Below are 27600 nucleotides of genomic sequence, written 5' to 3'. Positions count from 1 at the left end.
GGAACAGTACTACTTTTTAAAAATATGGTTACATGTAAACGAAAAATGTATTGTATTCATATTACATATCCTTGTTTAACAAATGAAATAATTATTTGCATGTATCATTAAAGGTGTCAAACACAGCCAGTCTTCTAGGGGGACTATGAAGACACTTATGCTAGGCTCCAGGTCAATCACCCAAAAATCTTTACATATCATGTTAGTACTTTCAACTTCGAAGGGAAATTCTGTGAAAATCCAGCTTTGACATCTTTAAAAATATCTTAGAATAATAAATGAAATATTAGGTTCAGTGTAATTAAGAGTTAGTGGTTAAAATAATAAAGTTTGCTTTAAGAACATGTAATTGTTTTGTTCTGTACTTTATAAAAAGAGAGCCATACCATAGAAATAGAGAAAAGCCTCTTTGAATTTTAATTTTAATGGATTTTGCAATAAGTACAGCATGTGTTATTTTATTTCATTACACAAAAAAAAACAAAATGCAGAAATTATAGTATTTTACTGCAATTACCAGTGATTATTCTGACAACAGAACAATTGTGCTTAGGACCACATGCATATTATTATAATTCCTAGACCCTATACTTGTCTAGGGTTTGCTGGCTTGATGTAAAAATCAATTTGTACCAGTTTCTGAGCTTGTCAGAGGTGCAATAAAATTGGGGATGTAAGGCTGGTAAAAACATGTCTTTAATTTATATTAGCACATAAAAAATATTTGATATCTTAGAAGATGGAAAACTAGAAATAGAAAAACTCAGTATGCTGACCAAGGCAGAAATTTATTTTATTATAAAACATAAACTAAACTTAATGTTCCAACCTTTGTACTTTGTACCAACAATTATATTTGGTGCAGAGTCTGAAGAAGACCTTGCTAGAAGTTTGGAACGTTAAGTTTAGTTTATGTTTTATAATAAAATAAATTTCTGCCTTGGTCAATATTTTGAGTTTTTCATATCATGGAAACAAGGCTTAATGGTGTTATAAAAACAGAAGTAAAAACCTTAAAATAGAAGCCCCCCTTCCCTCCCATTTCCATTCCAGTATGATGTTGAAGTCCTCGATATGCAAAACAAGTGCAACAGATTGGAAGCATTGCATTTATACACAAGCACAAGGAACAATCAACAAGGTACAAGATCCTGTCCATACAAACATGCCTCCAATGTTGTATCCTGTTACATATTTTACATAATATTAGTGTTAGTATTACAATGAAAACAAGCTCAAATCATTTGATCTTTTTTGTCAGGTGAACCCATCCATGCCCAGTCTCCTGTCTCACCTGCGTCCAATATCAAGTCGTCGACGTCAGAATTCTGAGCTTGAAGGTCGATGTCATGTAGGTCATGATCTTTAAGACTATTACCGAGATTTCCACTAGTCGCTGATCTGCAACCAAACCACCAATAGCCTGATGGCCTTGGGAATGGTGGATCTGCTGAATCTATCTGCAATAATCAAATAAAAAAAAAAACTTTAAACTTAAAACACAAATGTAAGGTGTCATGAAGATTATCATATAAGTTTGAAGGGAATTTATTGAAAAATACTTCCAGTATTTTGAAAGTGATCCTTATGCACAAAGAAAAAATGAAATGAAGTTGTCTCCTTTTCATATAAGAAATATAAATTACACACATATATGTTTAGAATATTTTTAAAACATTGCTTTCTGAAATTTTTCACACCTCATAAAACAAACATGAATGTCAATACTTCACATATTAAAAACCTCATATATAATAATGAAAATATGAAAAATATGTTCTTTGATTTTTCAACTCTTGGACACAATTTGAAGTAGTTACATTCAGCAAAGGAAGGTACTGTACAAGCCATTGATACTCTGAACATTTTGACAACTTCAGAAATATTAGTGAATCATGTTCTCTATTGGTGTTTCTATTCTCATCACATTTATATACCATTACCCTTCTAGATAAATATATTCTCACTGTTGTGGCGTATACTGGGTTCAAAATCTGGGAAATCTCCTCATATCATAATGTTTGAATGGACAAAAGTTTGCTGGGTGTTCTCTCTCTTTTTTTTTTTCCAATTCTTGAGGTTTTGAAGTGATGTGACATTGACATTAAGAATACATACCTTACAAATAATTATGAAATATCACTGTATCATTAAAATAGAAACAGTAAGGAAAGGTTTTCAAATATTTCATGGTTATTTATAAAATATAGAGGCCCATATTGTGAAATATTCAAGTAGGCCTGCATGCGAGAATACACGTAATGAACTTCTTCCTCTGAATATTTGATTTGAACAGGAATTTCATTCTTCTCTTGCCAATCTCCATTGGCAAAGTGGTTATTAGCAAAATGTGCTATGACGCCAGGGCTCCCAGGTTCAAATCCCGGTCTGGGCATGCCTATTCTTTGTGAATGTCTCTTCATCAATTTGATCGTTTTGTCACTCATTCTCATCGTCGCGATTAGCTAACAGTGGCAGAAAAGCGATGCTAAATAACAAAACTAAATGCAATCCATTTTTCTCTTTTTTGGAATTGCAGAGGCCTGCATCTTCACGATTTGAATCTTACCCACATTCAAGAGCCGGTAAATTGTTTCGTCAGTAGTTCGTTAATTATGTAACTCATTTTAGTTCACTAAATGGCACAGCACATATCATTAAAAAATATGCAATTCACTCACTTACCACACTACATGCATGCACAGCCTCTAAATAAATTCTGTGCACTAAGAAATGTAATTTTCTCAAACATCCTTCAAAGTGATTTCCAGTCATGAACTTGCCTTTGTCATCCCCCAAAAGTTTCCCTCAAGTTCAAAACCTCCTCACCGTTGTAATGTGTGAGATTAATGGCCTCTCGTGCCTGCATGTGTTCAATGGCACAGTGTTGTTCTTGGCCCAGAGGACAATTTTCCTGTCACATGCAACTCTTTCCCCATTCCTGTAATAGCTTTGTTTCAAAATTTCCCTTTGCTGGGAAAATCCCATGCTGGTTAGTGAGTTGTTGGCATCGCTATGAGGTTCTAACACTGGGAAGATGGAAGACAGGAATCTTCCAGTGAATGTGTGCTAAAAGCCACCACCAAATATGTCACGCGTTGGAAGCCCCCTGCCTCCTCAGGTGGTGGATGAGGAAGAAGAATCTTCAGGCAGATGTCTGACGACAGCTTAAAGTAAAGACGACTATAAACCATATTTTTTTCCTGTGGTCGTTATTTGAGAGTAAAGCATCAGTCACATTTCCTAGTCGATTATTTCCTCTATTTTAGTCTGGGCTTCAGAGATAGCCTAGGTATTCTAGAATATACGTGCCTGATTCGCTGATTTTTTCTCTCTTTGCAAATGGAGATGTTTCTATGAAGTCTTCCTTGATCATTTGAATGTTGATAGGAACAAATGATATGGCATTTAAGTTAACTTTTCTCTTGCAATGATATAAAGTTTGGTTTTTGTCTATTGGCAGTGTGTGATTAAAGAAACTGGCCAGAACTGCTAGAACATGCAATTAAGTTAACATCATATGCAATTATAAAATGTTTTCAAATAAAAGTAAAGGACACTTGGCATCCAACAAGCACTATCTAATAGAGCAAACTGCAACCTTACTTACTTTAAACATTCTGTCATTGAATCTCCAATACTGCCCTCCCTTAAAGAAATAAGTGTACCCGTTTGTATATTGAAGAGCAGCGTTTATGTTATTTGGAATTCCTTCCCAATTAGAAATAGGTTTTGGGTAAGTGGTCTTCACAGGAGGTCGCTGTGTTGGGTCAAACCTCCAGAATTGCGATCCTAGAAAAAAAATGTATATTGTAATGTTTTCAAATATGAAACCAAGTGTACAATTTGACAATCAAACTAGCACAATAACTGTTTTCTCATCCATGATTAAGAAGATTAAAAGTTCTTTGTATATTATAACTTAGAAAAATTCTGTTTATCGAAAACTTGAGACAAAAAATGATTACTTCTTTTCGTTTATTTTAACATATATTTCATATTTCATTATAAAAATTCAGGTGTAGTTACCCAAAACAATAATAATATACAATATTTAAGACAATACTCGTCAAGTAGTGAAAATTGAAATAAATAAATAAAGATAGACGAAACTTTCACACAGAGCTTACCAAATTATTCTAGATTGTGGTAGTTTTCTAAGCTCATAAAAGATTATTGCTGGTATATAACAGCAAGATATTCGAGACAATTTTCATGATCAATGATTAAGTGCTAGCTTCCAAACAATCTTCTTTTTTTCTCATTCTATCGTTTTGTTGGGTATTATTTAATTGTCAGTGGCGGCGATTGGGTTCCAAAAATGGGTGGGGAGTAAGGTGCCAAAACTAGGGGGGGGGGGCAAGGACAATTGCCCCCTAATCGCCACCACTGATTGTGATTTACTGATAAAATGTATTCATGCATATTGATATTAAATATGCTTGTATATAGGGTGGTATTTGAAGGGGGATGAGAGGAAATTTCACTTTCTTGTATCTATCCCCTCATTGGAGAGACTCAGTGGACTATTCTGAAAATTAGACCTGGTTTACTGCAACAATTCTTATTTATTGTACATATTAATTATACATTAATTTCATATAATAGAAATAAAACACCAATGCAGGTATGTAAATGAAACAAAAACAGAAGTCCAACAACTTTTCAATTCAGTAGTCTTGAGCAACTTCAAATTTTCCAGAAATTTCTATATATATAAAAAAAGTTGGTTTACCATCAGTAAACCAGGTAACATGGAAGAATACGCCACTGCATATAATTGATATAATATACCGATGTTTCAAGAGTAGTTACTGAAATCCACCTTTTTTATTATTTTTTCAAATAGTATTATAATGTATGTATTGATAGGTATGCACATCATTAAACTTGAATTGGCATTCAGTGGTCAGAGAGCTTTACTCCCTTTCTCAGTGACACCTGACCACAGAAGAAGAAAGGCCTGTACATTTGCAAAAAAATTGGTATTGATGAAATTTTGAAGTTAAAATTTAGTTACCTTTGAAGAAGTAAATTTTTCCATTTCCACTCCATACCATCACAGCATCAATGTTGTTCGGTATTCCTTCAAATCCTTCAGATATCTTCTTTGGGTATCCATCATCTTTAGTCTTGCCTGTATACCTATAGTAGTTACTTCCCTAGAAGAGCGAGAAAAGTATTCAAATATATTAGTAGGCATTATTTCAGTTTAATTTATGTGCTTAGATAATTTCCACATATGTTCAAGACTATAATTATGTTTGAAACTTGAACATATTACATGTAAGAAATAAACCATATGTTTAACTAAAAAATGTTTATTTTATCTTGTCCTCAATATGAAAATGTCAGAAAAAAACTTGCCAAAATTTTCCATAACTTATATTACTTCATTTGTTTTCAACTTAATATATTTGTCAAATATTTTTTAAATATAAAATCAAATACTAAATACAGTCACTGAAAGAAAGATAGATTGTAGATGTTGTTATGTGAATAATATTTTCATACATTATCATATAAACGTGTTGTTTATTGAGTGAAGATCATTTTGTTTAAAAAAAAGCGTATGTGGTCCATTCCTTCCATTATTTCCACTTTACCTTGAAGAAATAGGTTTTTCCATTCTTGTAGGTAAAAGCACCATCAATACTTCCTGGCAAGCCTGGCCAACTTCTGGATATCAACCTTGGATATCCAGCTGCAATGCCATCGTCCATTAACTTCCAGAAGTGGTCACCTGGAATGATAGGAAGGACGATGAATGAATTTAAGAGATCAATTAATTGAAACTGTGATGAAGAAATGAGGTCAATATTCCATGTTACAATTTGCATTACATTGCGAGATTTAAGAACAGCAAAGACTGTCAGGGAGATCAGTTTGTGACATGCCTCTGCTATACCCAACTTTGGTTCAAGTGGTAACTGGTTGAAAGACTGTTTATTACTGTAAACATGTAATCACTTGAGCTGTCCTTCATTTGAAATATGAATTCTATTCTTTCAGCGTGTAGACTGTATGCTTCAAATAAGCATTTCAACATGTTCAACAGAAATATTTACAGATTCCATCAGAGGGCCCAAGCAGTGCCCGATTTAAAGTGTTCCTGCACCTAAGCCAGTATTTAAAAAATGATGCCCCTGACACATTCTGGATCAAAATAAATTTCCTTTACCTGTATCAAAATATTTTGCAACACTGCTATAATTGTTATGAATTGTACTAATATACACCTACATACAACATGAAGTTGAAGTAGCTGTAATAATCTAGTTTGTCTAAAATATTTTACATTGTCCTCTGTCACGAACATCGAATGACAGTTCTTCTACCATTATGGGCCTCCCTGATGGCGTAGTGGTAACCTTGTAATCAAGGGTCACGTGTTTGATACCCAGTGGAGACATAGTGGTTCGGATTCCCCTTTAAACTGTAGGTTCAGTTCCGATTAGCCTATCTGTGCTTAGAGTGGATTTAAAACAAAAATTCAACTCAAATGTCTGTCATTGATTTTGGCATTTAATTTTTGCATGTTCTCAAGTTTTCGGTTTTCTACATAGGCATCCAGTCAGTCCCTCCTGAATTGCATTCACAGAGAAATTTTGTCTTCCATAATCCGTGTGCTCTTACTCTGGGCGTACTTTGCCTAGGCCTAGACCTGCCCCTGGGCCTATCCCAAAAAAATTCTCTACTGTTTCAATTGTAAGAGACATAATTAGTGCAAAATTATGTACGGTAAACCGACTTAGGAAATATCTTACCTTTGAATGCATAGGTTACTCCTTCAGCAGAATTAAATATGGCGTCAATGGAAGCATCGGTGCAGAGTTCTGCATCTTCATCAATTGCAGGTTCCGGTGTGGTTCCAGGTGATTGGGGTGTTTTAGGTGTTTTCGCCGCGGTTTTCTTTCCATATAAAGCCTTTAATAATAATAATAATAATAATAATAATAATAATAATAATAATACGTACAGCCTATGTTAACAATCGACATGCTATAAATCAATGCAGGTTAATATTTGTTTATCAAATTCAGTGTTTTGAAGAGGATTTGTTCTCTAACTTTTGCATTATAAGTTTCTATAATTACAGATACCAATTCTTACTTCCTTACAGTTTTATCATAGTGCTGACAAAATCGGAAGACATGTAACATATGATTATGGACTTCTTTCGCATCTGAAAGAACCTAACAAAGGAAAATTTACTGTAGAAGTTTTAATATTAACTTAGAATATTTCGCTTCGGTCATTAATGTGCAGTGGTTTGAATATTGCCGTAAAGCAAGGTTGCAACATGGATAATTTTGTACGCAAGTAATGCATTACATCGGGCAAATATACAATTTATTAAATTTTGATATCTAAATTTTTCTACATTAAATAGAGAATAGTAAAATCTTGAGTATTTCTTGTTTTGTACATCGCACATAGGCACAATCTAAGTACCAATGTAAATGCTTGTGCTTTGTAAAATATATTTTCATCTTCTTTACATCATCATTCGTCGTGTCTATATCGCATCCCCAATGGCGTAGTTGTAACATCGTCGCCTTGTGACGAAAGGGCTCTGGAATTGATTCTACTCGTGGAGGCACATGGTGTTTTGGATCCCACTTTAAACTGCAAGTTCATGCCAATTAGCCTATCTGTGCATAATCTCTGCCAATCAAACATTTCTTCAGTCTCTTTTTCCTCAATAAAGTTCATTTCCAAAATCAATGTTAATTTAATATTTTCCTATTATATCTGTCCATACACAATGCTGGTGAGAAAGAAAGGAGTTCAGAGATGTGATCACGTGACAGACCTTGCTAAAAACAACAGTTGAGATCGCAGGTAACTGTTTCGGGTCCACTCAACCATGGAATGGAGCTGTGTCTAATTATGACCTTGGATTGCCAGGCTTCGTGAATTGGTCGTTCGTTTACATACAAACACACTCCTCTTGCGTGTAAAGCTGGATGTGTTTATTGTGGTTTGACTGCCCTTTCTCTCTTTGCAATGAATATGAAGTGAAGGCTTCTTTGTTCCAAATTCCATGAAATGGCGGAACTGCCTCCGCTTTGGCGCGCAGGGCACGTCAGCGCGTTGTGAGGTGACGTGAATGGAAAGGCCTCCGTGGAAAGATGAGCCTGTGAGGACGATGCGCCAAGAAACCCGTCTTCTGATGCCAATCAGGCTTCCTCAGGCCAGAGAATGTGCCTAGGTGGCTTCAAAGACTGTGTGCTGGGCAGGAAATTTTGATTCGACGTCCTTCACATCTTTCCATTGAATACAAAGCGTTCAAAATGCTTTTGATAACTTTGATATCACTAGTATTCAGTTCAGAGGTGCTCATCCTCCAATTAAACGGCACATTCTCTCAACCGGAGCTCGAAGCGAGAGTGGGATGCGGAACATGGTATCCCTCTAACTAGCAAAATTTTCGCAAGGCATTCCCCCAGCTAGTCCCAACGGTCAACCAAAAATCCCCCATTTAGCAAATTCCACTTCCATTCCACGGAATGCCAGGCATCCCTCCAAATTCAACATTTCATTGTGGATGTTGCTGAATTAGGGATGATAGCCTACTGACACGGAGTCGAGACCGAGAAGGTCTTTTGAAAATAAAAAAGAGCAAAATCAGGCTCTCGAGACGTGTCTAGACTAGGGATGGCCAGATCCGGATCCTGGCGGATCCGAAATCCGGATCCGGTTGGTTCCGGATCCTAAGGATCCGGATCCTAAAATTTTTCGGATCCGGAATTTTCAGATCCGGATCCGGTACTTTCGGATCCGGATCTGGTACTTCTGGATCCGGATCCCTTTTGCCATCCCACATGCGTTTCTTTGGAAAGTAAGAATGTGTTTATAACATATTGTTACCTGCTAATACACACACACACACACACACACACACACACACCATCACACACATATATATATATATATATATATATATATAGTGTGTGTGTGTGTGTGTGCGTGCGCGATTTGTAATTAATTAATACACTTACAAGGGAGGTCTAAGTCTCCGCCTCCGATTTCCATGAAACTTGGCAGGTGTATAGAGGGGCCCAAAGGAAGAAATCCGTGTTTTTGTGTTTCAGCTAAAAAACTGTTTTAGGGGGCAACCCCCCCTCAAATGTCAAGATGAGGAGAAATTGAAGTGGGGATCTGACCGCGAAACTACGTAAATATGGCATAGGAAGAAACAGGGGGCATAGAGCCTCTCTATACACCTGCCAAATTTCATGGAAATCGGAGGGGGGACAAAGAGGTCAGATGATCCCCGCGTCAATTTGTCCTCGTCTTGACATTTGAGGCGGGTTTTGCACCCTAAAACAGTTTTTTAGCCGAAACAAAAAACACGTATTTCTTCCTTTGGGACCCTCTATACACCTGCGAAGTTTCATGAAAATCGGAGGGGGACACAGGGGTCAAATGCCCACTTAAATTTGTCCTCATTTTGACATTTGAGGGGGTTTGCCCCTAAAACAGTTTTTTAGCCGAAACAAAAAAAAACACGTATTTCTTCCTTTGGGTCCCTTTATACACCTGCCAAGTTTCATGAAAATCGGAGGGGGACACAGGGGTCAGATCCCCACTTCAATTTGTCCTCATCTTGACATTTGAGGGGGTTGCCCCCTAAAACAGTTTTTTAGCCGAAACAAAAAAAACACGTATTTCTTCATTTGGGTCCGTTTATACACACACCTGCCAAGTTTCATGGAAATCGGAGGGGGACACAGGGGTCAAATGCCCACTTAAATTTGTCCTCATCTTGACATTTGAGTGGGTTTTGCCCCCTCAAACCGTTTTTAAGCTGAAACAAAAAAAACACTATTTCTTCCTTTGGGCCCCACCATAGACCTGCCAAGTTTCATGGAAATCGGAGGGGGACACAGGAGTCAAATGCCCACTTAAATTTGTTAAAGGTTTCATCCTGGAATGGAATGTCTCACATTCATGTTTGTTTCCATTTCCAATACATTCGAATGAATACATATTCGTTTCAATGGCATTTACAAAATCACCTCTGACATTTTATGTTAAACAAGTAAGATTATTTTTGTGCACGTGTGTGTTAGCCGATGCGTAGCAAAGTATTTTAGGAACAACACTTGAAAAAAATTATTGTAGGACTAACTAATGAAAAATTTCTTTGTAATCGAAGATCATAATACCTTTTAAGGTGTGGTAATATTATAATGGGATTGAGATACGAAACTCTCGGATCCGGATCCGGATCCAGATCATGAACTTTCGGATCCGGATCCAGATCCGTAACTTTTGGATCCTGATCCGGATCCGAGGATCCGGATTTTTCGGATCCGGATCCGTTTGGCCATTCCTAGTCTAGACGAGACAGACCTGTGTAAACGAGACGAGACTTAGTGTTGTTAATCTCGGTGTCGTTCGAGACTGGTGTGCGACTTATTCAGACGTACCAAGGCAACTAATTATTTGTAGGTAAGTCATATATTTTGTTTACCGTGTGCAAAGTTAATCCCACCTCCCCGAATGACGTAGTGGTAACGTCGTCGTCTTGTAATCAAGGGGTCCTTGAAATACCTGCTGGAGGCACGTTACACAGATGTTCGAATCCCACTTTAAACTGTAGGTTCAGTCCCGATTAGCCTATCTGGAAATTAACTTTTCGATGTCTTGTAGTGTCGTCAAGCAGAAAAACTTTATGAACAAAAGTTATCGCTGTACAAGTTTGTGCGGTGACAGATTGTGTACATTTATTATTCTATAAACATTTCGAAACCCGAAACAAGATCGAGACCGAGGCGAGCAGGAGAACGAGACAGCTATTTTCAACTCCAAGCTCTATACTCTCCTTAGTCGCGTCTCGTGTCGATACCATCCATCCCTGTCCTGAATGTTGGCTTTCAGGTATTTTCTCGTGGGACACATTTCCACCGAGACTGAAGAATGAAATTATTTACTCTTGCGGCTTTTCCTGCCATCCAATCTGGCCTTCCCTGTAAATAACACCTAGTAAAGCAAAGTTGTTACCGAGTGGGCGTGCTGCATCAAAGAATTCTAATTACATTTAACTCTTAGGGAGAGGATCGATTTGTGAATTGTCGTTACACCGGATACACAGCTTCCTCTGTTTTCAACCGCATGCAACGGCCAAATGCCATGCGATGGGCGCCCTTGGTGATGGTGGCCCTTCTCCCTTTAATGTAGTCGACAAATGTGCTTGGTTTGGCTTCATGTTCCCCATAGGTTCACCTTACACGCAAACACTTTCTTTAACATATTTGCTAACGTAAATGCTTCCAAAACCTTACAGCGTTTTTTTTATAGCAGACGATACTTTGCACGGAAGCATTTCACGTAACATTCCGCTTAATATTTGCGATTGTGGTGCGAAGAGTGCAGAGAACGTTACATATAATATGTAGCTACAGCACGAAAGGCATACGTGTTACACGGTTTTCATTTAATACACACATTTAAAGAGGAAGAGATGTAATTTAAAAGAGGAAACGGGTCATTTAATTGACGAGATGTCGTTTAAACAAACTCTTCACATTATTTTGGTAACATTAAGTAACCATCAATATCACCAGTATGTTGAGATATTTCCGACCATGAGCCAGTGCCCGGTGTGACGTTTAGTAGCCAAGTCATCAATAAAATCAAGAAATCTGGAAAAACAGGACTTCGATAAAGTATACACAGCTAGATAAGCGATTCTTTAAAGCAGCATTTGATATTTATTTTAAAATTTCCGTCACTTTTCACTTCTCACTGGCTAATGGTGACAACGGAGAATGATGATTGGAAAAATCGATGACGGGACAGTCAGAAAGTGAGACGGTCATCACGAGACTAGAAGCTGAAACCCTCAGTGCAGATACAGCAAGTCGAGAACCGAACACGCTCCGCCAGTGAGGCCTCGTAAGCTGCGCTTCACACCAAATTCTTAAAACAACAGGCCATGTGAAGACTGGAACAACACAGGAGTCAAACATACTATCCACATTAATGCCCTACGTATGTAAAGAAAGCCGCATATTTTAATCTTATCTCTCCTCGCATGGGTGATTATCTTTGTCTTCGCCCATTAAACACATGATTGCGGTAGTTGTTTCTCTTGTTACAAAATCTTCCGACTCCTTGTTATAACAGTTGTTATACATTAGCATGATTGCCTCAACAAGCATTCAGATATTATAACTTGCCTTTGTATTTGAATTAAAAGAAATAATTTTGTGTGATATTTAACAAACACATGGACTACAAACTTTATTAGGCCTGTAACTAGAGATGAATGTGAGCTGCGTGCGGGCAAGTAATATTTGAATGGTCATTTAAACAACAGGCGTATGAATTCTTTGAAAGTAAAAAGGAAGTAACTTGACACTTTGGTGGTTAGAAACTCATGCAAGTGTGCGTACCTGAATTCCCCGAATGTCGTCGCTGTCCAGTTTGAACTCCGACTGGTAGCCACGGTAGAAGGGAGCCATAAGAGCAGATTTAATATCCGAATGAGACAGTCCCAAAGAATGTCCGAACTCGTGCGCTGCTACTTGGAATAAGTTAGTTCCTGCAAGAAGAAAAATATGGACGAATAGTTACATAACTTACAAAATAAATAAAACATTATTTGTAATGGAAATAAAGGAAGTGCAAACGTTTAAGTGTGTCAGCTCCCTATATGTATCCACGGTGTCAGTTCAACAAATAACACTTGAAGCATACATATAAAGCTGTCTAAATTACTATAAATTAAAATAAGCTATTTTTTGTGTACAAAAACACACACGCACGCACACGCGCGCGCGATAAATGCACATTTGAAATTTGAATTACTGAAGAAATGAGTAGTTACAATTTTTACTTGTCTGTTTAGAATTTAGCATACATGAGAATGTTTTGTACCTATGCAAATATTCCAATATTAAGTTTGACATAATACAATTCAAAACGACTGACTGATTAATTTCTTTCCTTGCTCCTGTAAATATATTTCAATTTTACTAGTAACTATTTTTATACATATATAGTTTGAACTCCAGAAGTACTTACATGTATTCACAAAACGTAGGCGAGTACATTAACTGGAAATAATGATTTTAATTATCACAATTTCTCGTTCCTTTGAAGAAAAATAGTTGGGCCAATCCATGACAAAGTCCACTCAAAAAGTAAAATTAGTCCCAATACTATTTAAACAGCATGAAACTTAAGCATTATCTTTAGCTTAGTTCGGTACACTAAATAGTTACTAATTTCATACCTATCTGTCCTTGAATGGCTTTAAGAATTCAGATTAACAAAGAGAAGTGGAAAATGTGATAAGACTTGAGTGTATAAGCAATGCTCAATAAATTTGAAATTTTCACAAATAAATTTGGTTATTATTAAAATTTATGAGTTTAGGAGGTTCTTTTCCCCTTTGATATTGTTCAGTTAATGTATTAGGTGAGTAATATGGTATTAAATGGAGTTAATTAATGAGGTATTCACATAGGTCACACCCGGAACTTTGAGTGGTCACACCCGGAACTTTTTTTTAAAAATTAATAACAGTAAAAATAAAAATGTTTTCACTGGAATGAAAGACAATGAGATGAAAGGTTGCAATCTACATTTCCCCCCAAAAAATTATGATCGATAAAAAGGTTGTAAAAACGCACAGTTTTCAAGTTTTGTGGTGATAGGTGAAGCTTTTAGCGCCGTGTGAGTCACACCCGGAACTCCAGTTATTCTTGAATTGCCCAAAAGCAACGTTGTTCACAGAGTTCACTCTTCAGGACAGCAACAATGTCATCATTCTGAATATTATAATGATGATATGGATGAGCCCAATGTCTTTGTTCACAAAATATTTAGATTTGAAGCGTGTGATTGTCACACCCGGAACTCATGGATTGGCCCAATTGTCATGGGATCATAAACTACATTTTTAACAAATAATCATGTTATCATTTCTTGTTTTCGCTCAGGAAGAGTAACGACACCAGAGGGTAACACTTTATTTTTCTATATTGAATTTAGGGGCTTCCCTCATCACTGTTTTTTTTTTTCGCAAATAAATAGCCTGGCTTATATTCTAACAGCGTCGTAGATTTCACCATCAATGGAAAAAATCATAACTTCTATATGAAGTATGAAATTTCAGATTTTCGTTGTTGGCCTCACATCAATTTAATGTTTGGGAACAAATATGAATTAGAAGTGGAAAATTCCAGTGTAGGTGTAGGAAAACAGGCCAATGATTTCATTTCGAAACTTTTAAAATTTCTGCACTTACCTCTGTGACTCTTGATGGTCCAGCTCTCGGAGTCGTCGAAATGGGCGTCGCCTCCGTAGACGGGGAAGTAGGCGTGGGCGAGGGTGCCCCCGGGGCCGTCGAAGGGGTCTCCGTCCCCGTGCTCCCCCTTCTCGAACCTGATCTCGATGTGCGCCTGTCCCGTCTTCTTCCTGGTGAAGTTGAGGTCGGTGTGGTCGGACCACACTTTGAAGGAGCGCTCCACCTCCCTGTCCACTTCCTCGCGGTTCACCTTGTTCGGGTACTTGGATATCTTGTACGACAGGTCCTTCACTCTCCACCTGCTGCCTGCAAACACATAGAAACGTCGCTTACTAAATATGCCAAACTTATCCTCAATGCCGTATTCTCCACGCTACCGCATTTGCCGCTGGTAAACCAAGTTCTATCATATAAGTTTATACATTTAGCTTTAATACATGGGTAATAGTTCTCTATATTTTGCAAACTATAAAGACAAGCTTGTAAACCAGAATTTATTTAAAATATATAAAGAACTTAAATAAAGACAGGTTTATGTACGCCACTGATCGTGCTCGTGCTCTCCATCACATACACTAACGTAAAAATACGTCGAGGTCATTAAATTTTGCACGCAACATAGAAATCCGACAGTATTTGGGGACCTGCGATGGTACGCACAGTAATTGCCCTGCTCTTCCCTCAGCCAAGACCCAGCTATTGTGAACAACGATAATCCGTGAGGTACCACCGCTGAAAGGCCGGTCCCTGGGGACCCCCTTTGTAGAAAGCAGGTAGTACGGGACTACCTGAGCTTGAGCTTGAAAGAACTGGGCTCCGAGGGAAGGGTGTACGGGTGAAAATATACGACGCAGTGTATGTCTCGGCAATCTACGCGTAACGTACTTGCGTATATAAGCAGCGGATTTACGTCGCGTAAGTATTTGGGTCGCGGGAGGGAGCCGAAGAAAAAGTGGGCGGGAAGCTACTTGAAACCACGCGTCCTACTTGATCAGTTCCACCGCTGGAAACGACGTTGGCGGGAGAAAATTGCTTGCTCTTTTCTGTTTCTGTTCCACGCTTGGCAGACGCAATGCTGCTGCATGAAAGGAAATTTCTCTTGGTGCAGGGATATCTAAGTCTAACTTTAGGTGAAATAGGAGATATTATGAAAAATATAGAAATTGCCGGAAACTTTGACCTCGGACTTCTATTTTTTCTTACTTGCGTGCCTGCATTGATTTTTATTTAGATGGGGTGTATAATACATATAAATAAGAATTGTTGCGGTACACCAGGTCAAATTTTAAGAATATACTACTAACCTGCTTTTATAACTGTGTTATCGGATCTCGAAGTACAGAGTGGATTTTATTTATGGATAGCAGCCGATACTTTTCCGGCGTTTTGATCATTCGCATGATCACAAAAATTCCGCGCAACACTTTTGCGAAGTCCATTTGAGATATCATTAATTTTCAGAAATCTTGACATTCTGTAGCCTACTTACATGAGATTCTGCGACAACTTTCTTCTGGTGGACTTGTGTTGCAGCGTAAGGAGCAGATTACTTCAGAAATTTACTTTAGGTTCTCTTGACCAGAAATACCAAATTTACCAAATTGCAAGTTGCGCAACACTTAAAGGGTTCGTGGTACTTACTATGTTTTGTTAGATTATCTAGTTTGAAAATTTTCCGTTGCATAAACCAGAAAATTGTGGGGCATATACTGAGTTTGGCAAAATATTTTATTTTCGCTTGTTGAATCGTACACGATGAGTGCAGAGCGTCAGAGGTACATAAATAATTTCGTACAAGGCTTTCCCATGGGAATAGAACTGGGGGAATAGAACTTAGGGCTTAACTTCGGGGAAACCAGAATCAAAGTTTTCTATTCCATAAAAATAGCGTCCAGGACTATTTTGCTAAATAACTGCTACATTTGCGAAATCATAAAATTTCCCCATTACTTTGCTTCTCAGGTCCGAGGAGGTTAACAAGAGTACCATTAACATTTAAATTTAAATAACCTTGAAAATTGGGGGTAGGGCAAGTGCCCCCTTACCCTCGGTCAAGTCGCGGCTATGGTTTATCGTACACAGTGAAATTATGAATTCATTAAATGGTATTTATATCGGACACAAAGTATGGTAATAGGGAAATATACAATAAAAATCTTTGTAAAATCGGCCCTTTAAAGGCGGGAAGAAAGTTAAAGTGTCAAATAAAAAATGCAAGACTTCTTAAAAAGGTAGTGCCCTGACGCTCAAATCTTGATGATAGCAAAAGCGACTATGTTCAGAGAAGTGTTGACAACACAACACGTCGGAGCCCAAACACCGCGCTTTCTAAAAGCTCTATCCATCTGCTAAACGATCCATCGAAAGGCTAAACTTACCTAAAATTTATGTTCATCAAAACCTATTTCGCTTTCTCGTTCCGTAGTTGATTAATTGATTGATTGATTTGGTGTTTTAAGTCCACTTTATGCACAGTAATACTAATCGGGAGTGGACCTACAGTTTAAAATGGAATCCGAACCACTATGTGCCTCCACCGGTTCCGTAGTTGAGACCGATTTGCTAAGTAAATGCATGGATTTATAATGAAATTTGAGCATGTATTTTAACAAAAGGATCAGTAGATCCCAAGAGTAGTCCACGTTCCTTCTTCTCAACTACAGTAAATTTTTCGGAAAATGCACTATTTCAGAGACCCTCGGGATGGGATCTGAGCCCTGTCAAATTTCGAACACGAATATACATGCTTTCAAAATGTTCTCAGTGCGTGTGTGCGTGTAGTTTCACCTAATGCCCATTTACGACATTTTTAAAACTCAATGTACACTACATTTTTAGAACTTAATGAAAGTCGCAGAAGTGTTACGCTTCAGAATTTACTGATAAAAACCTTTGAAATGTGATGCGAGGTTTAGGAGGGGGAAATGGATCGAGGAGGGTAAGCCCACAACTTTGTGACACCGATAGCTCCAGATTTTGAACTGATACCTTTTATGAGCAAGTTTGAACGATCGGCCTATATGAGTTTCAACTTGGAGGACGAAAAATTAATTATTCTTATGTTACGAGTAGTCCCGTACCGTGGCCTTGTGGTATAATGGGCCATGCTTTGACGGGACGCGAACAGGTTCGAATCTCCTGGGGGAAGCTAACAACTTTTCTCCTGAGTTTTCGGCTAGACTATGGGACAGAAGGCCACCCACCATCGTGATGAATTGGGGAGCTATGAATGAGTAGCGTCATGGAAAAACCTACACCAACAACTGGAGTTCGTCGTGCTGATCACACGTCACCCCGTAACTGTTTGGATGATCTCCCACCTGGACAGATGAAAGTGAGGCCGGCAGTCAGTCGGCCTTGGTCCTCACGGGCTGTTACGTCATAGCTTTTTTCTTTCTTTATTATTATTATTATTTTTTAAATATGCGTCTGGACTACATTCTCGGAGCTTAGCAAACTTAATTCAGCAACGAACATCAAAGAAGGAATAAAATCCTGGCTGATGGAAAATGCTCCTTGATAGCCACGAATACTTTTTTGTGAGGAATTCTCGGAATATCCTGCCATAAAAAGAAAGAAAGGAAGCAAAGAAAAAATGCAAATAGGGGATTGTAACGAACATAATCCCCACCCCTCCCCCCTTCTCGCGCGCCCTGCCTCGTGTCATTGGAGGAAAGTCGGAGCTAGCCCGGTGGCATGTGGGAACCAACGTCATTCGATGTTGTCGGTTCTGTGAAAATGCTTGATCGGGCGTTATTCAAAATGCGGAAACGGGTCTTCCACTCACCGCGAATTCCTGTTTATCCCCTGTAATTTCCTTCCCTCTATCGCTGCAATTCTCGGCTTTTCCTGTCTGCTCGGCCACCACGAGCGTCCACGCAGCTGCCAGTTAATGAAATGTCCTTAGTTGATGATTTCTTGTTCGTTTGTTTATTTTGCTTTTCGGCCACTTCTGATTCGTTGATTTGATTTATTTTACTTCGCTTTTCTGTCACTTTTCACTAATCGCAAAGATCAGGATGGATTGTGATAAGTAGAAATGTATTCAAGGACATTCAGAAACACGTACGGACAGAACACAAACCGAACTTCACAGATTATTATCCTGGCTGCGGGTCCAGGTGCCACAGTCTCGTCCGTCTGCAACAATGCAGTACAGGGTGTACTAAGAGGAAGAGAGATTGACGTTTGAAGGGCTCGGGGGTAAAAGATGGTAAGTGACATTTTGGTCATTATTGAGTTTATTGAAGAATGGTTGTTAGAAGCTATACTGTAGATAAATTGTTTTTACCTATTTCAGAAGCGTTCAATGAGTCAATGCAAATTGCATGACATGGCAATTACAATCGAAAATCGAAGGATTGGCGCTTTTCACTTTGTAACTCAATAATGACCAAAATGCCACTTACCGTGTTTTACTCACAAGCCCTTCATTTCAGTACTTATACTCTAATTTGATAGAATTTATGTGGTCAGTGGCGCAGGGACGTTTTTTCATTTGGAAAGTACAAAATTAACCCCCCCCCCCCCACATTGTGTATTGGGGGTGCACCGGCGTACACAGGAAGAGGGTGAAGGGGCTACAGCCCCTCTGAAATTTTCAGAAAATCACATTTTCTTTGGCCTTCATGACCATCTAATGAGTGTCAACATTGCTTATATGAAAGGGTGTACTTTAAGGTAAGCGAAAGCATGTGGGGCATCATTAACTGAAGATTTTCGCATCTACAAAGAAAATCTAAAATACATTGTCACATCACTCAAAGACCTTGTGTATCCAATCGAAATTGCAAGTTCAGTGCCATGAACTAACCTTTTGCTGCTCAAGGAAATCGTTTAGAAGTTTTATATTTTCAAACCTGCTATTCCTTTTAATAAATGAACCTCCAGTACATTTCTTCGACGCATAAAAAAATGCAAAACAAATTGGATCAAGTCTAAGCATCACAGTGCGCTTTACAAAGCAACTTGAACCTGGGCATGGATGTTTGTGAATGTCCATGCATCAATTTCATCATATCATCTTTCACCCCAATCTTCCCAAATTAGCCAAAATTGGCACAAAAAGCGAAGTAAAATAAAGCAAATCAAATTAAATCAAAATCGAACTCACAGGAACAGTCCCAGTCAGATGTCTATTCATATGATTTATATAATTTTCTTATAGTTCGGTTTTACATTTTAACTTGGAAGAATGTTGATTTCTGTTCAATTCAATGTCAAAATTAGATTTGAAACAATGAACGTTTAATTATAAACATACTTACTATGTTAGGAAGAAAGTGAGTGTGAGGTTTATATTAATGGAAACTTGTGTTTCTGGGGAACTATTGGCTATATCTATACGTTTATTGAGACAATAAACTCAAGTCCATCGCTCCCTATGAAAAAATCAAAGGTCGCAACTGTTCTTAACGTGCAGGAAACATCGATGCTTCATTTCATATAGAAATGCTTCGAGATGAGATGCGTTGGTCTCTATCTCTATTCAGGAGTTTGTCAAAAACTTATTCTAGATAACCTTTATGCTCAGATAGCCTAATCAGGACTGGAACTACAGTTTAAATAGAAATAGAAAAATCTGCAAGTAATTTGTCTGAAAAAATTGACAATTTACAATACATTGGAAAAAATATTAATTCTGCTTATGGTGACGGAATATGAAGTTATAATTTATATAATTTCATAGGTAGTAAAAATTTTCACAATTTATTTTGTCACAATTGTGAAAGCATTTAGTCTAGGAAAACTAAGAAGGTCAGTTTTATACTCTTCTGAACCAGATATATATATATATATATATATTTATATCTTCATTAGAAATGTGCACGCCCACAATAAGATTCATAGCCTGCAGCATGATTTCCTGAAACTAAACTTTATCTTATTCCATCTCTCACACTCATTTTAAACAATTTTCATCTCCTCAAAATGATTTTCAAGAGCACAGATGGAGTAAACTAACTAAGAGTACCACAATATACAAAAATAGGTTTACAGTGGTTTCATTTTTTTAAAAAAGAAGGTAATGTGTGTAAACATTAAACAATATAAACTTTGTGTTGAGCTATTAGAAAATAGGTTATTTTTACAGCTGAACCTTGAGTCTTTCAAATTACTTTAGGGGGGTGTAACTCAGATCTACGGTTTAGGGGGTTACTGTACCTCCTTAAAAAATTTAGGGGGTACAATTTACATCCGTGCGCCACTGTCTGTGGTAAAGTAGGGAAGACATGATATGGTATCATTTGGTTCACTCTTCCGTCCAGGTAACAAAAGGGCCCATTTCCGACCAGCAGAAAAAAGATGGCAAAGGCAGAAAGCCCCTTACCACAGCATGTAAATTGTAGAGAAAATTTTCTGGGAAAAGTGTAATTATGGTGATCAGAAGTTATTTTATGGTGTTTTACATTATACAGTACTATATATAGGATTCCAATACCAAACTGGCGCAAATAAGTCGCTTTTCCACCTCATTTGCGACACTGCGACAGAAACAAAAGGACTGGAAACATTCGACGGGGAGACGCATTTGGAATTCTTGGGGGTTAACTCTGTTGTACGGCTTCGCATCTAATTTGCCTCAACAAAAGAAATTTTCCAGTTTCCGGCGCTCTAATCGATGCTCTATGCTCGTGACACATATTATATGTGTCGTCTAACTACAATCAAGCCAAGGGTACCGAGGTTCGAATCCTGGCCTGGGCATGTACTTTTATCAATATCATCATATCATCACTCATCCTCATCTTCTCGATTAAGTAAAAGTGGCAGATAAGCGAAATAAAGAAAGCAAATGAAGCAAAGTCGCGTCACGCCGTGTCTAATGTATTGGACAACAAATTCAGGTTCATGACTTTCTCGACGTGAGTTCTGCATCCAGGGTAACATTCTGGATTTCTCCAACCACTCTCTCTCAATTTGATGATTAGTTAACTTAAAGATCTTCCTGAAATAACTCTATTTTTCACAGTAAACCACACTCAAAAATTAGAAGCAATGCATGTAGATGTAAGAGCGAAAATCTTATACTCTCATTGTGAACAAGCATTAATACATAATTATTATTTCCATAATCATTATTAAATTTTCAAACCCTTATTGGTATTATAAAATTAATAAAGCGAATCGTTTGTTTCTATTATTGCCACCTGGCAATTACAGATATCGATTGACAATATTATTGTCAATCCTTTTAATTTATTTTGTGTACAAAAGTAGACCTATAAAATTATGCTATTTTATCTTTAGCACATCTGATGAATGCGAAAGTATTTGATATTACAAAATGTACACCATCTACATATATAAAGAGATCATTACATGGTATAAATGAGCGTATTTAGGGAAAGATCCTTCACGATCAATTATTCCAATGACAATTTACTTGCCGCTTTCTCCTAAATGAATAAGGACACACTCAAGTTGCATGCGTCAAAGTTCAAGGCCGCATCATCGACATTTCAGTGACAAAGCACAAAACACTGTAAAAGTATTTCTAAGCCGGTGAAAGAACTAGAATTCAAATCACCCTGCAGCTTACCGCATACTAATTATTCTTCAATTACATCGAACACGTTTATCTCCAACTTTTCTCGCCGTTTCCTTCACATTTTAATGTCATTTTCTAATTAGGGCACACCTTAAGCTTTACTTAAACTCTCTTATAACACTGGACAACAAATTTTAATGTTTCCTCTGTTAAATGGAAGAGAAAAAAGATGATTCTTATAAGATTTTTCCGCTGATTTCAAATCTGTTTACTATTTTTATCTATTGGGCTCAGAATTTCTGTAACACATTGTTTTGTTGAAATGAAATAACTTTGTCTTATTGAAACCAATACATGTTACATATTCTGTATACTGACCTAAAATGTACTTCTAAAGGATTTTCTGCAGTATCTAGCTTGAGAGTCCAGTAGTAGTCAGCTAACATTCGTGGGCTCCATTTACGTTGGTAACGGTTTTCCATGGTGTATGTTTCCTGACGGAAGCGTTCTCCATGTTCGTCACTTACACTGCCAGTGTTAGAGGGGGATAAGTCCAAACGTTAGACCAACAAATGGATTTTTAGGAACATATTGCATCTCAGTTTATGCAGTTATCAAGACGATGCCTAACAAGTTCTTTTTAGTTATCTGCCTATTGATTTCCGAGGAAATTCTTTACAACTACCTGGAATAATCCCCTTCCTTCTACTTCAGCTTCATTCAAACATAGCAAGGACTGGATTGTAAGACACAGGCCTTGTAGCTGAAGTAATATCATAGTATTTCATGATATGCCTTATCTTCGCAGTTATTTCAGAGATTTTTATAATGCAAAATAGCAATCCGTTGAGTAGTTCAACAGTTTTCTCCAAACCATGGGCACTACTAATGACATATCACATATACTCTCTCAGCCACACATAACAGTGTCTCACATGAAACACAGCAGATATGAGGGGCCCAAGATTTATCCTGGTCACCTATTTTGTAGCCCAACTACATATGTTCATATGAGTTCCTAATCACTGGAGTTTTTTTTTTCTTTTTTGAGATTTCGAAGTTAACTTACAGCAAGCGCGTATCCACGGGAAGGGCGATAGGTATTATTCCCTCCCAACCTGGCAGATTTTTGGATATATCATTATGCCTAATGTTTTTGAAGGCTCAAATATTCGTTTACCACCACGTTTAATGTCGAGAATATTTTTCGAAGTTTGATTTAAATCAACTTTATCCTCAGATAGCTCAATCGCAACTAAACCTACAGTTTAAATTTGGATCCTAACAACGATGCAATGCGCCTCAAAATGGAATCGAACCCGATACCTTGAGAGAATAGCTCTATTCCACTGATTTGCTCATCCAAACAAGTTCAAAAATTAAATATTTACACTCCAGACCTGGATACCTATTTTTGTGAAACAATACTCTTATCTCTAGAACATAGAAGTCAGCTTGTTTCCTTTTTACAGTACAATAAATTGTTTACCTAAAACAGGGTAAGTGTAGGTTAGAATATCTTCTGGGTGAGGTGAGGCAGTCGACGACTGAAATTCGTCCCTCCCAACTGGTACTTCAGGACCTGCCACTGAATCACCGCAAATATAAAAACTTTTGGGTGGTTAACACACCTATAAGGCATTTTTTAAATATATACACACTGTATATAACAGAAAATATGCACAAATTAGAGCCAACAAACTTATTTATGTCACGAACGTAAGAGAACTGGATTTTAACTGAAATGTTATCCTGATGGTAATAAACCAGAATTTTATCATTGTTGTCATCAATGATTGCCTTCCGCAGAAACATTTTAAGCGAAGCTTAATGCTTGTACTTTTGCTACTATAATAGAGCTTAATGGTAAAAATGGGCTACAAGGAGAAACAAATGTAAACACGTTACAAAAAATTGGAGCCCGATAGAGAAATTCCGACTTCATATTCAGAATCAGCGCACCAAAAAACATAAGAATCAGTGAAAATTATTCATTTAACAAAATCATTGTTGACCAGTGTAATTTGATAGATTAGATTAGGCTTCTTGCAGGCAAGTTTATGCAAAACAATATGTGTAATTAGTTTCTCATACAAATATTTTCAGGAATTTTACACATTTTATGCATTATTTCAACTACTGTATTCAAAAAGAAGAAGAAGAGGATGATAATATTGACAACAATAATTTATAGACTTATTAAACTCTCATCAGTATTAAATTTAAATTACCGTATTTGATGGCGTACAAGACGCTTTTTTCTTTTTTAAAAAAAGGTTTAAAGAACAGGGTGCGTCTTATGCGACGATGTAATCAGTTTTTGATTACCTTCATTTCTGGAATTTTTCACTGTTCTTAGTTAAACGATTTCTTTCTTGCTTCCTTGCGGTGTGTGAGAATATTCCGGTCACATTAGTAATGTACTGAATGGCACACAGGAGAATTTGTTGTATGAAGAGTCAGATTCTGATTTAGAAGAGGTTTCAAGAGCGACTCTTAATTTAGCTGTGGAGACAAATGTCTGGGTTTTACGAAGAGGATTAAAATATATTCTTTCCTAGTTATATTAGGAAATTTATTTGTTGAAAGTAGACCTATATGTGACTTTATATTTGAAATACTGCAAATTAATTATAAATTCAGTGGGAAAAGCTTTTTCCTCAAGAATGTGTACCAAAAAGGGAATCGGCAAATACGGTAATTTTATAATTGAGAAGCAGGTTACGTGTTTTTGCTTTCTTAATTATGCGCTTATTTACCCGCGCATTCCAAAACAATGAAGTTGAAGAAACAGAAGCGTGTGTCTGTTTCACCACAGAACCTTGTTATATTGACTGCGATAGCAAATTAGCATTTCTCAGGGAAAGAGTCGCACCACGTGCGTGTGAGAACTTGCATCCAATTGAAATTAGTTACCTTGGAGCGCGTATCGCTTCTTCCTGGCTTCTGATCCATGGCCAACCTTATCCTTCACTCCGCATCTCGGGGTGTTCATCAACTTCATAGTTTCCGCGTCCAGTTCACCTGCAGAGAAAGGGAAGATTTTCAGAAAACAAAGATACTGACGTCAGAATGACGTTTCGAATCATCTACCAAAGTTTCCCATCGCGACTTGGGTTCTGGAATTGCAGCGTAGCTAGTTATTGACGTCACCGGAGAGTTGCTATTCCTGCAGCTATCGAGTGGAAGTGTCAAGGCAACCAACTGGTTCCAATGTTGTTCTTCGTCGCTCCCGAGCAATTAGCAGGCACAGCACGCGCATCAAGCTGAAGAAATCGCATTGCATGTTGCTCGCCACGAAAGCTGGATGGAACGGAATGGATGCAAACAGCTCTTGTGCTTATCACGAACAGATATTTAAGCAGATTATGTTTTGCATAATGTAAATTATCGGCTTATCTTTCTAAAAGGAAGTTCATTAAGACTTTTTCATGAATTGATTAAAGGTAAGGTAAGGTAAAGAATCATCCCAGCGTACACTTGACTGACAATCGAACAACCACGATGAATGGCAATTCAGAATGAAAGAGAATGAGCGAGAGAGAGAGAGACAGAGAAGAAATTATCAATATATGTTGATTATTATATCTAATGTACAATACTATACAATATAATAGCTATGTGTGAATATCCGCAATATTTTAACCCAATAGGAAAGCCATGTGATTGTTCTGATAAACTAAATACGCCATGTTCAACAAAACAATGAAATTTTGAAACTTTTGTAGAACTCAGTAAATGACTTTACTCTAAATAAACTTTTAAGCATTACTTCAATGAGGTAATGTCTATTCATATGATTTAAATAAACTTATGAACATATTGATTGTTAGGCATAAAGTGGTCTCAAGTTACAAAGACCATTCGAAAGACAAATTACTAACTAATTCGCATATAGAGATTAATAAATAGTTATAAATCCTAAGTGAACTAAGCTAAATATATATATATATACCGGATGTCGCAAAAGTCGCTTGACCGAGAAATAAATATTTGTATTTGAAAACAATACTTATGTGATTTAATAATAATATTTATTTCTCGGTCAAGCGACTTTTGGGACACCCGGTATATATATAAATGTATGTATATACATAGGATATTCACAGAATAATAGTTCTAGTGATAAATATGTAGAGAAATAAATGTAGCAACTACATACAAACATACATACTAAGTAATTGTTATAATCAGTGAGAAATACATTCATAAACTTTTTTTAAAAGAAACAATTGTGTTTACTTGTGTAGTAACGCTGATATCACAAACCAATTCCACTTTTATTTGAAATGAAATCCGACAGATAGGCGACGCCAGGGGATGCGAGGAGCACTCCTTGCATTCAAATCCGCACTCCCTTTGCGCCTTAAATTTTCATGTTAATAGTGTCAATAATAACATAAATTATACATGTCCCGATTAGAATAGATTCTAAACTATTATTGCTTAAAATACAGCCATTTTAAGGGGGTCACGAGCATTTTCTTTCTGGTTTTGTATGTTCAGCTAGTCGCCTGTCGTACTGCATTTACCGTCAGAAAACCAACTTCTCTCATAATCTTTTTCATACATATGGCAAATCGTAATACAGATGTTGCGTAGTAAGTAAAGTACCGGTTCCCCCTGTTGCTATCTTGAGTCTTCGTGATAATGCAGTCTTCTATCAATATTACAACGAGATACCGTTCTAACATGAGGTCAAAGTTTTGTTGCAAAGCAGGATACAATGTGGCAGAAACTATTGAAATGACATGGTAAGTTTAATAGATGAAGGGCTATGATTTTTATGATGTATCAATTTCAGTCGGGTCACAAGCTGGTTACTTCAGATTTGCTAACAGCATTTATGCGAAGAAGTAGAGTATGAATAATTATATAACTTTAATTGCTACTTGATTAAATATTATTATTTCTCCTGTCTTTTTCTCTGATGACTTGTCATGTTTAGATTCCCAGAAGCGAAGAAGCTTGAACCTCATTTCAAGTATCTATAGATAGAGGTGGCGAGTAAAATAAACTGTAAGTATTTTTCTCACTTTCAAATTATAATTTGTTTCTAAATCACTTTCCAAGACGTTGTAGTCATCCATTCTATCAGGTTTCTTAGGAGCAAAACAAGACAACTTTGAAATATGAACTTACTTACAAAGTACTAGACCCTGACAACATAAATGATGAACTTTCACAATTTCTAGTTGATTTTTGGTCCCTTGCAATGATGTATTTTGCCAGAAGACACGACTACACAAACTGGACCCATGCATGGTCCTACTAAGATTCTTCTCATTATAAATACGCCACCTCTTAATAAACAACGACCATAAAACAAGTAGAATAAAAAATAATGAAGTACGTCATACCCGTTTCCTCAAGCCCAGCGAAAGCTTGGAAATCCACCACAGCTTTTTTGAAGGCGTCCTCCGACATCAACGTTCCTGAGTTTGGATTTTGTATGGAAGGATCCATGTAACCGAATTGTGCGAGATACATCTGTTGAAAAGAGAACAATTATTATCAAAAATTGTATTATGAAATTGTAAATTATCAACAGTTTAAATTAACGTCCTTGAGTAATATTAATTTACTACGTAAAAGCTCCCTACGACCTCTCTATAAGCCAGAAGACACAAAGATGTCAAAATATAATTTCAAGTATCTAGAAAGAGGAGCTTCAGCATGTTTTTGGTTCTAAAAATTACACAAAGTGTGTATACGGGCGCTGACAGAAATTTTGTAGGAGGTGAAGCCATTGATAAAAGTGCAATAGTGGAAATAATAATAATAATAATTATCATGCTTCTGATAATTATTATAAAAGAATAGGTTTTATAAATTAATAAAA

At 37.1% G+C, this 27600-nt stretch overlaps 1 protein-coding gene across 4 annotated transcripts in view; it reads right to left on the bottom strand.

The window, feature by feature from the left end:
* Window positions 1–27600, bottom strand: part of Mmp1 (Matrix metalloproteinase 1) — a 74111-nt gene that overhangs the window by 5176 nt on the left and 41335 nt on the right. For 2 of the 4 annotated variants that reach the window (XM_083129828.1, XM_083129827.1), the window contains exons 2-10: window positions 27119–27248; window positions 24675–24782; window positions 14267–14572; window positions 12408–12556; window positions 6768–6927; window positions 5607–5743; window positions 5021–5162; window positions 3611–3792; window positions 1295–1460 (exon numbers count right to left, since the gene is read on the bottom strand). In XM_083129828.1, coding sequence (XP_082985954.1) covers window positions 1295–1460; window positions 3611–3792; window positions 5021–5162; window positions 5607–5743; window positions 6768–6927; window positions 12408–12556; window positions 14267–14572; window positions 24675–24782; window positions 27119–27248 — 1480 coding nt within the window. The remainder of the gene's footprint in view (window positions 1–1294; window positions 1461–3610; window positions 3793–5020; window positions 5163–5606; window positions 5744–6767; window positions 6928–12407; window positions 12557–14266; window positions 14573–24674; window positions 24783–27118; window positions 27249–27600) is intronic. The other 2 variants (XM_083129829.1, XM_083129830.1) reach the window with 1 other exon arrangement.

This window comes from Lepisma saccharinum, chromosome 10 (genome assembly GCF_977018435.1).
Source record: "Lepisma saccharinum chromosome 10, izLepSacc3.1, whole genome shotgun sequence".
Lineage (NCBI taxonomy): Eukaryota > Metazoa > Arthropoda > Insecta > Zygentoma > Lepismatidae > Lepisma > Lepisma saccharinum.
The sequence above is the reverse complement of the archived record's forward strand: the minus strand, read 5'-3'. Positions and strand labels throughout refer to the sequence as shown.